Source organism: Lepidothrix coronata, unplaced genomic scaffold (assembly GCF_001604755.1).
Source record: "Lepidothrix coronata isolate B3197 unplaced genomic scaffold, Lepidothrix_coronata-1.0 Scaffold24, whole genome shotgun sequence".
NCBI classification, from domain to species: domain Eukaryota; kingdom Metazoa; phylum Chordata; class Aves; order Passeriformes; family Pipridae; genus Lepidothrix; species Lepidothrix coronata.
The window spans coordinates 1,570,099-1,585,472 of record NW_016690204.1 but is presented as its reverse complement, the minus strand read 5'-3'; the positions used below and the strand labels follow the sequence as shown (position 1 = coordinate 1,585,472).

Below are 15,374 nucleotides of genomic sequence, written 5' to 3'. Positions count from 1 at the left end.
GAACAGGACGCTCGGAGCAATGAAGCAGAAACCACCTGGGGACACGGAGGAGCCCCACGTGTGGCAGGGGGTGGAGAACACCCATGGCAAATGATCCCAAGGACTGCCAGGGCCAGCCCACAGCGAGACAAGGGACAGGCTGGATCCTGAAGCTGTTACAGAAGAAGGGATTTAGCTGAATTCCAGCAAGAAAACCAGGGAAAAGCAGGAAGTACCTGGATGTACATGAAGTGTTTGCAATGCCAAGACTCAGACCTACAGTGAGGTCTGAAGCCATGGAAAAGCAGGAGTCACAGACTTGGATTTAAGAAAAGTGTTTACTGCCTGGAATCTTCAAAGATATTCCTGAGCCATATAACCCCCAACAGACCCAAGGCCTTGTTTCCAGCATGATGGGATGCAGATCTCACAGGTGGGAGAGCTCCTGGAGACGTTCCCTCGCGTGTAGCACACGCCGTGCCCTCATCACGAACCAGCGAGCACAGGGGCCTGGCTTGGGTCCACATGGAGCATCCAGCATGACTCAGGCACTGAACCAAGAACCTGTAATCCATCACTGAACCAAGTACTGTGGAATCCATCCCATGGGGAGAGCAGGGGGAGGCAGCAGCACACGGAGCCACGATCTGGATCATCGGTGTCATGTGGGCTCACTGAGGGAAGAACAGCCACTTGCCACTGCAGCTCCAGAGTCTCTTTGGATCCAGGGGGATGGAGCAGTACTTCCCTTTTGGAACTGCCATGAACAGCAGGAACCTGTGCTTCCCCTCCCTCCCTCAGCCCTCAGTGAGGCAGTTTCAGCCTTAACCAGCTCCTGCATCCCCCGTTCCAGCTGGCCCAGGGCTCAGCCAGAAACAGTTCAGCTCCACAACCTTCTCAGGAGCTCTGCTGTGATGTATCCAAGATCTGCTGGGCGATGTGAGCCAAGGCAGGGAAGGCAGAACTTTTGGGAAACTCTTGGATGAAGTCTCTGCCTTCTTCCAAGCTCTGGCTGAGCTGGGGGTCCAGGGGAACACAGCCTGTGGGATAGGAGTGGGAGAGTGAGTGCTTGCTCCTTGTATGGCAAAGGTCTGGAGTCAGGGTTAAAGAAACACACTGCCAGAGTCAACTCCAGGAGAATCAGTAGGAAAGAGCTCTCCAGGAGCTAATTGTCACCTGCAACTGCTTCCTCTGGGTCCAAGACCCCACCACACCCCAGTGCTTCAGGAGAGGTGCTTTCCCCCCTGATCCCAGCCCTTCCAGGGGCAGGGTTCAGCCCTCAGCCCCCATTTCTCAGGGAGGCTCCAGGACACCCCAACATGGTTCTTGGGCAGCTCCAAGCTTGTTTACCCTGTCACCATGACGTCAGCAGTCAGAGTAGGCTGCTGGCACCACCCCCTCTGCCCCAGCCAGGTGCCCACAGGGAGCAGTTTGGATGGCAGAGGAGCAAAGCACGACCCACACCCCAGCTCTGCCTGGGGCTCATGGGGACTGGAGTCCAGCCCACCTGCCCCAGGATGCTGCTTCTCTGCACTCCACCATCCCACAGCATCACCAGACCACCCCTGAGCAGAGCTCTGCTCCAGAGGCCACTCACCCAGGAAGGGCACCCCAGCGTGCTTGGCCAGCTCCTCCCCTCCGCCTTTGGAGAAGATGTTTGTGCACTCCTGGAGGAGGAAGAACAGCAGGGAGTCATGAATTCCAGAGCCCTGTGTGACAGAGGAGGTGCTGCATCACCTGAGCAGAGCCAGCTCCTCCCCACCCTCCACCCTCAGGGCCTGTGCCAGTTCTCCTCAGGAGAGCAGAGCCAGTGGCTTTTCCCAAAGCTGGCACACAGACCTGGCAGCACCTCCCCTCCCTGGCTCACAGCATCACCCTCATGGCATTTGCCAGGACACCCCACCCCAAGGAAGGGCCCCAGCAGCCCAGGGTCCCAGTAAGGTGAGGAAGCTCACGGAGCAGTGGGGGCACACGAAGCCGCTCATGTTCTCCACGACGCCCAGGACCCGCAGCCCCGTCTTCTTACAGAACGTCAGCTCCCGCCTCACATCCCCCACGGACACGGCCTGGGGGAGCAACGGGAACGGGGGTGGCCCTCTGTCCACCACAGCTGGGGGTCCAGAGCAGTGGAAACCAAGTGGGAGGTGGATGTGTAGCCACCGGCTGTGCAAACACCCACCTGGGGGGTATATTCCCCCCCAAACCACTCCCAGAGGCAGGTGCCCGCTCAGGAACTCCAGCCCCCTGTCCTACCTGGGGTGTTGTGACCAGGATTGCTCCAAGCAGCCTGTGGGGCCTCAAGGCCTCCACGGTGGAGATGTGCTCGTCAGAGGTGCCCGGCGGGGTGTCCACGATGAGGAAATCCAGGTCCCCCCAGGCCACATCGGTGACAAACTGTTTGATCAAAGCTATGAAATAAAAGGGGCAGATAAAAACCCACACAACAGGTGCCCTGGGAGCCATGGGACAGGGCTTGGGAAGCACCCTGGGTGACAAGGACACAGGGAGGGGGGCAGGGTGATCTGTCAGCACAACACACGCTGCACTCTCCCCATCCGAGTGAGCTGAACCCACTCCTGCAGAACAGGAGCCTCATTGCCACAAGGAATGACACGACCAGGAGGCATCAGCACCTCCAGGAGGGTTCACAGAAGGTTTCAGGGAAGGTTTCCCCAGCCCCAAACCCCACCATTACCGTTTTTCTTGGGTCCTCTCCACACCACGGCGTCGTCCGGCCGCTCCAGCAGGAAGCCGATGGACATGAGGGCGACAGCCCTGTCCTGGCCCACGAACACGGGCACCCAGCCACTGTCACACTGGTGCACAGCCCTGTCCTGCACCCTCAGCATGCGGGGGATGCTGGGCCCACACAGGTCCACGTCCAGGATCCCCACCTGTGGGACCAGCACAGCCCTTCAGCCAGGGCGGGTTCAGAGCTCCCAGGCTCCTTCCCTGGCAGGGGGAGGCAGCCCCCAAAGCTGGGCTGCTCACAGCCAGATCTGAAACACAGTTTCAAAGAACTGCTTTAGATCTGACTGCACTCCCGGTGTCCTTCCCCCCAGGAGCATCTCCTGGGTGTTTCCAAGCACTTTATGCCGGAATCCAAGTGGCATTGGCTGCACAGAGCCTTTAAAAAGACCCTCAGGGAATTCAGCCTGTCTCCTGCACACACAGTTCCCTTTTGTCCCCATTGTCACAGTGTCCTTCAGCTCACCCACTTCACCCCCCAAGAGGGAGTGGGTGTTAACACTACAAACCAGCAATGTAATCTCTCAGTGCCTCAGCTTCAAACCCAACAGTAAATACTGGGTGATTTTAGTCTCTTGGGTAAAAGAGAAATGAACTCACTTACCTGACCCAGTTACCGGCAAACACAGAAGAATCACTCGAAGCACTCTCACAAACAGAAAACGCACAGGCAGCCCACACAGGACACACACACCACAAGCAGAGCCCAGTCCAGCCCAGCTGGAGGCTGGGAAGGGGAAGGCAGAGCTCCCCCACCCCACTCACCCTGTGCCCGCGGTGCCGCAGTGCCAGGGCCAGCTCGGTGCTCAGGGTGCTCTTGCCCACGCCGCCCTTCCCCGACAGCACCAGCAGGATGTGCCTCACCCCCAGCAGGTTGGTGCTTCTCTCTGGGAGGAAAGACAAGGAGGCATCAGAGTTTCTTCTGCTGAGAGACAGCAGCCCCTGCCACAGGCTCTGCTGAGGTGACAGTGGCTGTCACTGCCCCAGCAAGTCTGCTTTAAGTGTATCATGCAATCATGGAATATCCTGAGCTGGAGGGACCCACAAGGATCATCCAGTCCAGTACCTGGTCCTGCAGACACCCCAACAGTCCCACCCTGTCCCCAGGAGCGTTGTTCAAATACTCCTGGAGCTCTGGCAGCCTTGGGGCTGTGCCCACTGCCCTGGGGAGCCTGGTCAGTGCCCAACCACCCTCTGGGGGAAGAACCTTTTCCTGAGATCCAACCTGACCCTGCCCTGACACAGCTCCAGCCATTCCCATGTCACACAGAACAGAGGTCGGTGCTGCCCCTCTGGGGAAGATGCAGCCCTCCTGAGCTCTGCTCTCAGTGTAAGGGAGAGGGAAAGAAGAGCTGTATATGCCACAGCCCTTCTGCCATTAGAAAAGGGACAATAAGACAGTGGCAGTAAATATTCCATGAGGAATCGGCTTGTCCGGATGACCTCAGCGGCATCTGGGCAGCAAAGCACTAAACACCGCCGGGGGCTGGTCAGGCTCGGCCCTGGGCCGGGGTGAGCTCAGGCCCTTGGCGTTTCCTTCCTCTAGTGTCACACCAGTCGCTTCCTGCCAGTCCCACGCTCCTGTCCTGCCTCCCAGCCGTTCCCTGTGTGCTGTCAGAGCTCCCGGGGCTCCGCTTTGGGCTCAGACCCCGCGTCCAACCAGCGTGAGGCCGGGACGGGCAGCGCTCGGGGCAGGAGGTCGAACCAGGGCTCCCGCCACCGCCGAGCAACGCCACCAACCCACGGGCCCGCGTCCCACCGGCACCGACTGCCCGCGCCGGGCCCGGGGCATGGAGCCCGCCCGCACCATGGCCGAGCTCATCCGCGCCTCCGCCGACGGTAACGGCCCTGGGGCCAGGACGGGGAGGGGGGAAAAGGGGGCCGGGGAGGGGCCGGGGCCCCGCGGCGCTCTCGGCATCCCAGAGCTGCCAGCAGCAGCGGTTACTCTGTAGTTCCTCGGCGCCGCCCCAGCGGGAGCCGGGCTAGGGCCCCCGGCGAGGCCCTGGTCGGGGCTCCTGGCACCGGGACCCGAGCCCAGCACTGCGGCATCGGCCCGGCCCGAGCACCGCGGAGGTCCCCGGGAGCGGGTCCTGACCCCGCGTTGGGCCCGGTCAGCCCCCGCAAGGCCTGGACCCCCGGGGCCCCGCTCCCTGCCGAGGGCCGGTTCTGCCCCGCGGTGCCGGTTCCCTCCCTGCTCCCGTTCACCCCCGGGCCCCGCTCACCGCCCGGCCCGTCCATGCCGCCGACCCGCCCCGCCCGCTTCCGCCTTCCGCCGGCCCCAAGCTCCGCCCCCTCAGATTGGCAGGCTCTGTGCCCAATCGCAGATCTCGCTCTCACCGGTGAACCCGCCCCCAGAGCTTCGCAGCCAATCCAGCTCTCTGTCTCCTCCTCCGCCAGCCAATGGGCTTAGTGCTTTCCGTCGCTGGTGGCCTCCCAATGGTGCTGCTCGCTGATGATTGACACGCAGCACAGCCAATAGTGTGGGACTCCCCTCAGACACCGCCCCTCTTTCCTCCTCCGGTTGTGAGTGACGGGGCGCTCAGCTAATGGCAGAGGGGTGCGGCGCGGCCGCAGCCAATGGGCGCCGGGGGGGCGGTGCCGGGAGGGGATTGTTTATGTCCCGAGAGGAGAAAGTGGGTCAGAGCGGCGCCGGGACCGGCCGGGAGGGTGAGCGGGGATCGGGATTGGGATCGGGGATTGGCGATTGGGGATCGGGGTCGGGATCGCGGCTGGGATAGAGGGTCGAGGTCGGGGATCGGGGCCGGGGGGGAGCCGAGGGCCGGGGTTGGGCCCAGGCCAGGCCGGGGCTGTGCGGCCCGAGCGCGGTGGCCTGGCCTGGCCCGGCCCGGCCGCGCCTCAGGTGCCGGCACAGTCCAGGCTACGGTGCCGCCCCCAGCGGAGCGGCTGCCCCGCGGTCAGGGGGCCGGGCCGGGCGTGGGGAAGCGCTGGGCGGGGAGCGGGCGCCGTGCGGTCCCGGTTCCGGCCCACGGAGAGGCCTCGGCGGGCCCGGGGCCCCTCAGGGGTGAGGGGTGTTTTGTATTGGCGCTGTTGCGGCAGCAGGCCCAGGGCAGTGCCCGTCCCTGTGCTGGCACTGCTGAGGCACCTCCAGTCCTGGGGGCAGTGCTGGGCCCCTCATAACAAGAAAGCCATGGAGGGGCTGGAGCGTGTCCAGAGAGGGAAACGGAGCTGGGGAAGGGGCTGGAGCAGCAGGAGCAGCTGAGGGAGCTGGGGGGGCTCAGCCTGGAGAAAAGGAGGCTCAGGGGGGACCTTCTGGCTCTGCAACTCCCTGACAGGAGGGGGGAACCGGGGGAGGGGTCGGGCTCTGCTTGCAGGGAACAAGGGACAGGAGAGGGAACAGCCTCAAGCTATGTCAGAGGAGGTTTAGATGAATATTTGGAAAATTTCTTCCCTGAAAGAGTGGTCAGGCCCTGTCAGGGAGCCTCAACCTTAGCAAGGGGCTGGGGGAGCAGAGTGTGCTGTTGGGCTGCCGTGGGTGCTGTTCAGAGCTGGAGAGAGTTTCTGGTGTGGTTGTAGGTGCTTCCCCCATGGCTGTGCTTGGCAGGGGTGTAAGCCCTCTGATTTCGGCAGGTGGGATGCCCAGGGCCCTTCAGAGCATCCAAGGGCACCTGCACAACTGGCCATGGCTCGGCCTGTCCTGCTTTTCCAGGAGCTGTTGGCCCAAGTCAGGACTGAGGCGCAGGAAGAGCAGGGACAGGAGCTTTATGGCAGCCCTGGCTCGGGGCTGACCCACTGCAGGTCCACAGGATCTGCAGCCCCAGGGGCTGAGCCGAGGGAGCAGGTTCAGGGGATGGATGGGGGGTTACACCCCTGGGTGCCTCTTGGTGGGGAGTTGATCCCTGCAAAGATAAACTTCAGGGAAATGAGATTGGAAGCTGAGGTTTCCCTGTCATATCCAGGGCAGTGCTCCTGTGTGGTGGCTGGGACTGGTGTGAGCTGTCAGGATGTGCACAGGGAAAGGGCCTTTGGAAATCTGATCAGCATCTTCCCTTCTGTCTGTTCCCTTGAGGCAAGTCTGGACAGGTCTGTGACAAGGCTGGGTTCCCTCCAGTGAGAAGGAAAGTGGTTTCTCCCCTGCCCGAAACGCTGAGAGCAGAGTGTTCCCTCCCCAGCTGCAGGCGGACAAACACTTCCTGCAGACAGACCCACACGGGGGCTGTGGGGGGCCGGGGCAGTGCAGGGGCACAGAGCCAGGAGGGTCACAGGCTGTGTCATGGAGCAGCCTGCTCCGATGGAAGGTGCCCCTGCCCATGGCAGGGGGTGGAACGAGATGAGCTTTACGGTCCCTCCAACCCAAACCCTTCTGTGGTTCTGACATCCCTGAGGCTCCCCAGGAGAGGGGGAGCTGGATCCATGGGTGCCGGATCCACGCCCTGCAGAGGGGCAGCTGCTGCCACTGCCGGCTCTCGGGAGCGTTTCTGGGGGGGCCATTTGAACACTCGGGGGAGGGGGAAGTTGACCCTGCCCAGAGCAGCAGGCTGAGGTTTGCAGAGGCTCTTGGTGGGGCCGGAGCCTCCTTTGGATCAGCTGAGGCCGTGCAGATGTGGCTGGTGACGGGGGTGGCACAGCCTAGGGGTGGCCGTGGGACTGGCAGCCCTGTGTGACCCTGTCCCTCTCCCCAGCCTACCTGTCTGGCAGCACCATGGCACGGCGCCCGCGCAGCAGCCGCGCCTGGCACTTCGTCCTGAGCGGGGTGCGGCGAGAGGCCGACGGCAGGGCCGGCACACGCGGCTGGGGGTACGACTCCGACGGGCAGGTAGGACGGGCTGGGGCTCGGGGGGAGGGCTCTTCTGCCTGGCACAGGCAAGGTCTCTGCCTGACACTGGCTCAGGGTCTCTGTAACTGAGCAGCAGAACTGGCCCAAAGCACGAGAGATTTAGGAATATTCAATGTGATTGTCCCGCTCTGCTCACCTGCAATATTGGGGCAGTTTGGGGCACCACAATATAGGAAAGATCTGAAGTCATTAGAGAGTGTCTAAAGGAAGGCAACGAAGATGGTGAAGGGCCCTGAGGGGAAGCCCTTGAGGACACTGAGGGCACTTGGTGTGTTCAGCTGGAGAAGTGGAGACTGAGGGGAGACCTCACTGCAGTTCCAGCTGCCTGGGGAGGGGCAGAGGAGGGGCAGGGGCTGAGCTCTGCTCTGGGGGGACCAGGGACAGCAGCCAGGGAACAGCTGGAGCTGTGTCAGGGCAGGGTTAGGTTGGATCTCAGGAAAAGGTTCTTCCCCCAGAGGGTGGTTGGGCACTGCCCAGGCTCCCCAGGGCAGTGGGCACAGCACCAAGGCTGCCAGAGCTCCAGGAGGGTTTGGATGATCCTCTGGGGCACAGGGTGTGACTCTTGGGATGGTCCTGTGCAGGGCCAGGATTGGACTTGATGATCCCTGTGGTTCCTTCTAACTCAGCACATTCTGTGGCTCTGTGTAAGCTAAATGCTTTTTTAAGCATAGAATGTGTCTGTCATACATAAAGTACATACAATATTCTTAAATACCCTTTTGAAAGTAGGGCTCTACTTCTGTTTGAAGTGGATCAGTTCCCCAGTCCAGCTGGCTGCTCCCTCCTGGGCTGTGTGAGGCTGGGAGGGAGCAGGGCAGCTTCAGCCCGTGAAGTTACAGGCTCAGGTATCTTCAGATTGAAGTTCCCTTACGTTTCCTGCTCTGTAACATGCATATCCAGGTGTGCTGGGGATGGGAACACAGCAGCAAAAGCAGTCAGTGAAACACTGTGAAGAGGGACTTTGATTCATCTCTGCCATCCTTCACTCTTTTCCCTAATTTCTGAGTGTGAGTTGAGTTCCCTGTGCAGAGGTGGGGATACAAGGAGCTTCTTCCAGGAGCTTCAGAGCCAGGCTGAAGCCATGAGGCCACTGCCAGAGCACAGTGTCCAAATCCAGACCCTGTGCTCCCAGAAAATGAGCATTTTCTCTGCAGTCAGAGCAGTTTTCAGTTCTTGCAGTCACAGGAACCACTGGATTTCAGTAGTTAGGGAAGTTAGAAGTTAGCAAAGACAGAACTCATGCTCTTGGGTCTCCAAGCCAGAGGAGGAGGGCTGGGCAGGACATGTGTAAGCCTGATTTCAATTCCCTCTGTCTTACACAGCTACAAGAATGTGAGTTTAAAGGATTTTTGTTGTTAAATACCCCTTACGAAGTCTGCCATGGGGGTGAATAACGAGCAGGTGCACCTGAGCAGTGTGTAAACCCAGAGTAACTTGCTGCTGTAGTGGTAAGAGGCAACACCAAACCTCCCATAACACAGGAGCAAGATGGGGCTGTGGCTCCCACAGTGTCCAGTGCAGGGACACTTTGGTCTCCTGGTATTGGGGAACAGTAAATCAAATTTTTGTGTTCATGGATGAAAGTAAACAAAAGCCCTTTAATGTTGCTGTAGGTTCCCTGTGGGCCCGTCTGCAGCACTGGCCTGAGGAGCTGAACTGGCTCCCCTTTGTTCTGCCCTCCTCTCCCTTTTCCTCCTTGGCTTTTGTGCCTCCCTGGCTCCTCTCAGCCCCCAGGCTCTCCAGGCAGTGCTCAGCTGGGTGCTCAGCTGGTCTCCAGCTGTCTGGAACCTTCCACTGAAAGCCAAAGCCTTAGCACAGAGTTTGCTTAAAAACATGTGTCACAGACTTGGGCTGTGACCCTGCTGTGAGAGCTCCTGCCCCTGGAAGGCACAAAGAACATACACATGGTGTAAGTGCTGAGAGATCCCAGCAGCTCAGCAGACACTATCCATGTCCCAGAGCAGGGTAATTCCATGGGCACAGCCTCCCTGTGATGTGGCACAAGCCTGGGGAGGTCCCCACACCCCCTGGGCACAGCAGAGCAGTGCCAGCCCAGCTCCCTGTGCTGGGGACACCCAGCAGTGACAGTTCCCTGTTGTCCCACTGACCATTCCCTGTTCTCCACTGACCATTCCCTGTCCTCCCCACTGACCATTCCCTGTTCTCCACTGACCATTCCCTGTCCTCCCCACTGACCATTCCCTGTTCTCCACTGACCATTCCCTGTCCTCCCCACTGACCATTCCCTGTTCTCCACTACCATTCCCTGTTCTCCCACTGACCATTCCCTGTTCTCCCACTGACCGTTCCCTGTTCTCCCACTGACCATTCCCTGTTCTCCCACTGACCATTCCCTGTCCTCCCCACTGACCGTTCCCTGTTCTCCCACTGACCATTCCCTGTTCTCCCACTGACCGTTCCCTGTTCTCCCACTGACCGTTCCCTGTTCTCCCACTGACCATTCCCTGTTCTCCCACTGACCATTCCCTGTCCTCCCCACTGACCATTCCCTGTTCTCCCACTGACCATTCCCTGTTCTCCCACTGACCATTCCCTGTCCTCCCCACTGACCATTCCCTGTTCTCCCAGTGACCGTTCCCTGTTCTCCCAGTGACCGTTCCCTGTTCTCCCAGCAGCACAGCGACTCAGACTCGGAGCCGGAGTTCTCCTCCCTGTCTCCCTCCATCCCCAGCGCCATCCCTGTGACAGGAGAGTCCTTCTGCAACTGTGAGAGCCAGAGTGAGGCCCCGTACTGCTCCAGCCTGCACGCCCTGCACCGCGTCCGCGACTGCCGCTGCGGGGAGGAGGACGAGTGTAAGGGCTGCCTGTGCCCTCTGTGCTCCCTCGGGGGGCAGGGGCTGTGCCCCAGCATGGCTCCTGTCCCTGTCCCACAGTGCTGCTCCTTTGTTTACATCCCCAGGCCATGGAGGAGGATTACAGCCTGTGCCTGCTGTCGTGTTACCAGGGCTCAGAGCTGAACCTGTTAAAGGCGTCAGAGTTTCACCTCTGGGGACCTGATTTCCGATCCGGCTTAGGCCACCAGTGAAACAGGCCCCGGTGCTTAGGGCTCTCCTGATCCCTGGAATGCTGGCGGGACGCCCGGCACGGCGTGCTTGGAGCACAGGGTGGACTTGGGCTGGCTGAGAGAGCCATGGCATGGCAGAGCCACCCCTGTGCCCACGGGGAGTGAAGGGAGAAGGGCGGCTCTGCTGGGTCTGCTGAGCCAGAATGGGGACTGGAGGATGCTGACAGTTTGGGAGCACTGAACCATCCCTGGTGGGACACTGTTCAGGCCTCAAACAACTCACAGCTTAAGATTTACCCTCTTAAACAATAAAAAAATTACAAATGAAAACCCCAAAAAGCCTTCAAAACAATGTCCCGCTGTGCTTTGGCTTGGGGATCACTCCCTGAGGATCTTTACCCATCCCTGGGCTCTCTGTGATCCTCAACAGATTTTGACTGGGTGTGGGATGACCTGAACAAGTCGACAGCCACCCTGCTGACGTGTGACAACCGCAAGGTGAACTTCCACATGGAGTACAGCTGTGGCACCGCCGCCATCCGCGGCAACAAGGAGCTGGCGGACGGGCAGCACTTCTGGGAGATCAAGATGACCTCCCCAGTGTATGGCACCGACATGGTACGTGGGGCTGGTGGGTGAGGGGCTGGACATGCCCCGGCCATGTGTGCTGGGACCCAGAAACCCCCCATGTCCTGGGCTGATCCCACAGCCTGGGCAGCAGGAGAAGAGGGGATTCTGCCCCTCTGCCCCCTCAGGTGAGACCCCCCTGCAGAGCTGCCTCCAGATATGGGGTCCCTAGTACGGGAAAGACACAGACTTGTTGGAGTAAGTCCAGAGGAGCTCATGGAGATGCTCCAAGGGCTGGAGCCCCTCTGCTCTGGAGCCAGGCTGGGAGAACTGGGGGGGTTCACCTGGAGAAGAGAAGGCTCCAGGGAGACCTGAGAGCCCCTTCCAGGGCCTAAAGGGGCTCCAGGAGAGCTGGAGAGGGACTGGGGACAAGGGCCTGGAGGGACAGGGCAAGGGGGAATGACTTCCCACTGCCAAAGGGCAGGGTTAGATGGGATACTGGGGAGAAAGTGTTGGCTGTGAGGGTGGTGAGGCCCTGGCACAGGCTGCCCAGAGAAGCTGTGGCTGCCCCATCCCTGGAAGTGCCCAAGGCCAGGCTGGACAGGGCTTGGAGCAACCTGGGCTAGTGGAAGGTGTCCCTGCCCATGGCAGGGGGTGGAACAAGATGGGCTTTAAGGTCCCTTCCAACTCAAACCAGTCTGGGATTCTGTGAACAGGACATTGACCTTCTCCAGGTTCAGTTGGGCCTCCTCACTTAGGAAAGGAAATGGGAGCTGGGAGCCTTTAGCTCCATCCTGAAACCTATGACTTGGCTTCACCGAACCCTCTGGGTTTTTTGGGCTGAACCAAGAAGAGGAGGGGAGAGCCAGAAGTGAAGTCTTGATTGTATTTTGTTCCTTGAAAAGACATTAAGCCTGCATTCTTCTTTCCGGCCTTGCTCCCAGATGGTGGGGATTGGGACGTCGGATGTGAATCTGGACAAGTACCGCCACACGTTCTGCAGCCTTCTGGGCAAGGACGAGGACAGCTGGGGACTGTCCTACACAGGTAACATGGACAGGCAGCAGTGGCACGAGAGGTTCCTCAGGAGGTCGAGGCCAAAGAGGCAGCAGAGATGTGAGTCCCTTTGTTAAAGGCACCCAGAGTGGCTCCTGGTAGCTCTTGGAACATCAGTCCTGGTCATGTTTTGCAGAGCCCTTAGACCCGGTGTGGGACCCTCCAGGGCACCTGGGTGCCACTGTCCCATCACCAGTTTGGGGTTGTACTCTGGAGTTACAAACCCTCAACTTTCCCCTTTCCATTGGCCGCTCTGGGATGGGATGGATGTTTCAGACTGTGAGTGAGGCTGTACCAGCGGGAACTCAGAGCATTGGAGCTGGGGGGAATTCATGGAGCACAGGTTTTCCACAGAATGCCATTCTTTTTGTGTGTTTTAAGGTCTGCTGCATCACAAGGGAGACAAAACAAACTTCTCTTCGAGGTTTGGCCAGGGCTCCATTATTGGGGTGCATTTGGACACGTGGCATGGGACGCTCACGTTCTTCAAGAACCGCAAGTGCATCGGTAAGAGCAGTGGCTCAGGCAGGGGGGTGGAGTGGGGGAACTCCGAGTCTGTCTGCGGCAGAAAACACTGGCAAAGCAGAAGACTAAGATGTGAAGCGAGTGGGAGGAAGGTTACATTTGCTGTTTAATAGGTCGGGATTTTGGAAGGCTTTTTCCAATGGGTTCAGGGTAGGTGGGAGGAGCGAGGTGCCCTTGTCTAAACTCACGGGTGCTGTGCCCTGGCAGGGGTTGCAGCCACAAAGCTGCAGAACAAGAAGTTTTACCCCATGGTTTGCTCGACGGCGGCCAAGAGCAGCATGAAGGTGATCCGGTCCTGTGCCAGCTGCACGTCCCTGCAGTACCTGTGCTGCTTCCGCCTGCGCCAGCTCCTGCCCGACTACGTGGACACGCTGGACGTGCTGCCCCTGCCCCCGGGACTCAAGCAGGTGCTGCACAACAAACTGGGGTGGGTCCTGAGCATGAACTATAGCACGTCGAAGCCTTCATCCTCCTCCTCCTCAGGGAGTGACTCGGACAGCTCCTGCTCGGATGCTGAGGCCTGTCAGAGGAAGAGGTGCAGGAGGACATAATGTCTCTGGGGGTGGGGGTTTGTTCCCCCTCTGGGCCTGATGTACCTCTTCCTTCATGGGGACATCCATTGCTACTTGTTGGCAAAGATTTCCCTTACGCTGTGGAAATCTTTGGCCTCAACATCCATCACAGGCATTGAGAAGAGCTCTTGGCTCCAAGAGGTGCCAGCTCTGACACAGGAAAACAACGGTCAAATATCTGAGCTTCATCTCCTGACGTGCTATCGAAGCCAGCGCCTCTTCCTGAAGGATCCTTCTTCTCCCTGTTGGCACAGAGAGGATTTAACAAGTTGGACTTGATGACAGGAGTTGGACTCGATGATCCTTGTGGCTCCCTTCCGGCTCAGGATATTCTGTGATGATTAAGGCAGACTCACAGTTTTAAAGTGTACTGGATTCGAGTCAAGTAACGGCCCTGACTTGTCAAGGCCAGCCCTCTCCTCCTCCCTGTGTGTAGTTTGGTGTCTGCCATGAACTCGTCCCTCTCTGGGCCCGATGGAGCAGCCCCAGTGCAGGGAAAGGGTCCCAGAGGCACCGCTGTGTGAGCGGGGACAGGGCTGGGCTGGGAGTTCCTCCAGCCCCCCTGACTTTAATTGCTTTGCATGTTGGTTCCTGCTGCTTCTCCTCTGTCCAAGACTCTGTTAAACTGTAACAATAAAAGTAGAAACTGTCTGTGGATCCTCTCAGGGCTCTTGAAGGCAGGAGCCTGCAGGTGCTTGGCAAAAATAGCCAGGCCAGCCCAGCCACCAGCTGGAGGCACCAGTTGTGTCAGAGCTGGAGGAGGTGAAGGCAGTGATCCCCTTGTCTCTGCCCTGTGCAGGGCTCCAGTGCTTCCCCCTGAACCAGCAGCATGGCTGGGATGATCCCCAGTGGAGCCAGACCGATGCCTGTGGCTGAGCAGTGGAAGGGAGGCTGCAGGGTTTATAGTGCCAGGACACGCTGGGACAGACCCCCCAAATCCTCATCCCAGAGCCTGGGACTCGGAGCAGCCCCTGCCCAGACTTCTTGGTCGTGCTGAGGGAAATGCTGGATTAGGGCCTGGACAAGTGACTAGTTCTGTAGTGGTGCCACTGCCAGACAACAGGCTCTGTGCTCCTTCAGGAATGGTGCCAGTGCCCGGCCAGTCCCTGTGGGACCTGTGGGCAGCCTGGGGGGCTTTCCCCAGCCTGTGAGCCCTCCTCTGGTGGGCAGCACCTTTGCTTAGGATTCAGAGCTGAGCTGGTGCTGTCAGCCTTGCAAAGGGAAAGTGGGACAGGACTGAAATATGGATGGGAAATGGCTTTAACCAGTTCTCTCCATGGGTTTCCTCCCAGCAAGTTCCAGCCACTGCCTTTTCCTCTGCTCCCATTACAGACACCCATAGGGTCAGGTACCCTATGGTACCATGTGCACTTATTCCCCATTGAGCCTCCACTTCCATGCCCTTCCTTCCCACATCCCAAGTCCTGAAGTGCAGACAGCTCTCCCTTCTCTGGGAACACGCTTTGAATGAGAAGCTGACATGGCAGGTCAGGCTCTGCCGATCCCTCTGGATCGGTGCTCCAGCCAAGCCAAACTGCTGGGCTGCTCTTCCCCAGGACCCACTTCAAGCATCAGCAGATGGAGGCAGAGTCGTCACTGGCAAGGAGGAACCTGGTTTGGAGGGGCTTTCCCATTTCTGTGGGTCCAGCTGCCACTGCTCTGAGCCAGCAAGGCTTTGGGAGGAAGTTCAGGGGTTCTGTGTTGCTGGAGAAGGCCCCAGTGAGCAATCCCAAACCTCAGCAGGCACTGGGGGGGCCCTGACCCCCACTGTCCTGGCTGCAACGATTTCTGAGTAAAAAACAGTGTTTGCTTTGGGGAAAGAGAATCCCATCCTAACCCACCACTTCCCATGGAGTTTTCTGGACCTTATCTGGCATTTCCTTTTGTTGGGAATTCAGTTATCAAACTCCCCTCCCCTGCCCTGAGCTCTGTCACCCCAAGGATGGGGTTTCTCTGGCCAGATGGTTCTGACAGTTGGTGAATGTTTCCCAAAGTAACTCAAACAGGACCCACCTGCCCACGGCAGCCACAGGCAGGACCTACAGTAACAGGTCCAATCCCCACAAAGAGCCAGAGCAGGACACGAAAAGTCAAGACATGTTGCCAA

At 59.3% G+C, this 15,374-nt stretch overlaps 2 protein-coding genes across 7 annotated transcripts; one reads left to right on the top strand and one right to left on the bottom strand.

Moving 5' to 3' along the window:
* Positions 1–543: 543 nt before the first annotated feature.
* NUBP2 (nucleotide binding protein 2) lies at positions 544–4,993 on the bottom strand. 5 transcript variants are annotated; one of them, XM_017808772.1, is made up of 8 exons: positions 4,950–4,993; positions 3,493–3,614; positions 2,675–2,873; positions 2,233–2,387; positions 1,935–2,045; positions 1,577–1,688; positions 873–1,019; positions 544–653 (listed from the first exon to the last, which is right to left on the bottom strand). In XM_017808772.1, the coding sequence occupies exons 1-7, from the start codon at positions 4,963–4,965 to the stop codon at positions 877–879; spliced, it is 858 nt and encodes a 285-aa protein (XP_017664261.1). In that variant the 5' UTR covers positions 4,966–4,993; the 3' UTR covers positions 544–653; positions 873–876. The 5 variants fall into 5 exon arrangements, with proteins under 5 accessions (XP_017664261.1, XP_017664260.1, XP_017664262.1 ...); XM_017808771.1 differs by lacking the exon at positions 544–653 and having other exon boundaries at positions 657–1,019; XM_017808773.1 differs by lacking the exon at positions 544–653 and having other exon boundaries at positions 657–1,019; positions 1,577–1,646.
* A 336-nt stretch (positions 4,994–5,329) lies between these two features.
* SPSB3 (splA/ryanodine receptor domain and SOCS box containing 3) lies at positions 5,330–13,922 on the top strand. Of its 2 annotated transcripts, none has more exons than XM_017808757.1 (7): positions 5,330–5,394; positions 7,368–7,501; positions 10,159–10,336; positions 10,978–11,165; positions 12,059–12,161; positions 12,552–12,677; positions 12,903–13,922. In XM_017808757.1, exons 1-7 carry the CDS (start codon positions 5,343–5,345, stop codon positions 13,244–13,246), a joined length of 1,125 nt encoding a protein of 374 aa, XP_017664246.1. In that variant the 5' UTR covers positions 5,330–5,342; the 3' UTR covers positions 13,247–13,922. The 2 variants fall into 2 exon arrangements, with proteins under 2 accessions (XP_017664246.1, XP_017664245.1); XM_017808756.1 differs by having other exon boundaries at positions 10,156–10,336.
* Positions 13,923–15,374: the final 1,452 nt, after the last annotated feature.

Bases quoted from the DNA above. Each gene is read 5' to 3' on its own strand.
- NUBP2 (XM_017808772.1), bottom strand. The intron at 2,874-3,492 runs GTGAGTGGGGTG...CTGGTCCCACAG, and splicing joins TGCGGCACCGCGGGCACAGG to GTGGGGATCCTGGACGTGGA. The intron at 2,046-2,232 runs GTAGGACAGGGG...TTGCTCCCCCAG, and splicing joins TCCTGGTCACAACACCCCAG to GCCGTGTCCGTGGGGGATGT.
- SPSB3 (XM_017808756.1), top strand. From the start codon at position 5,343: ATGTCCCGAGAGGAGAAAGTGGGTCAGAGCGGCGCCGGGACCGGCCGG. The intron at 7,502-10,155 runs GTAGGACGGGCT...CTGTTCTCCCAG, and splicing joins GGTACGACTCCGACGGGCAG to CAGCACAGCGACTCAGACTC. The intron at 12,678-12,902 runs GTAAGAGCAGTG...GTGCCCTGGCAG, and splicing joins CAAGAACCGCAAGTGCATCG to GGGTTGCAGCCACAAAGCTG.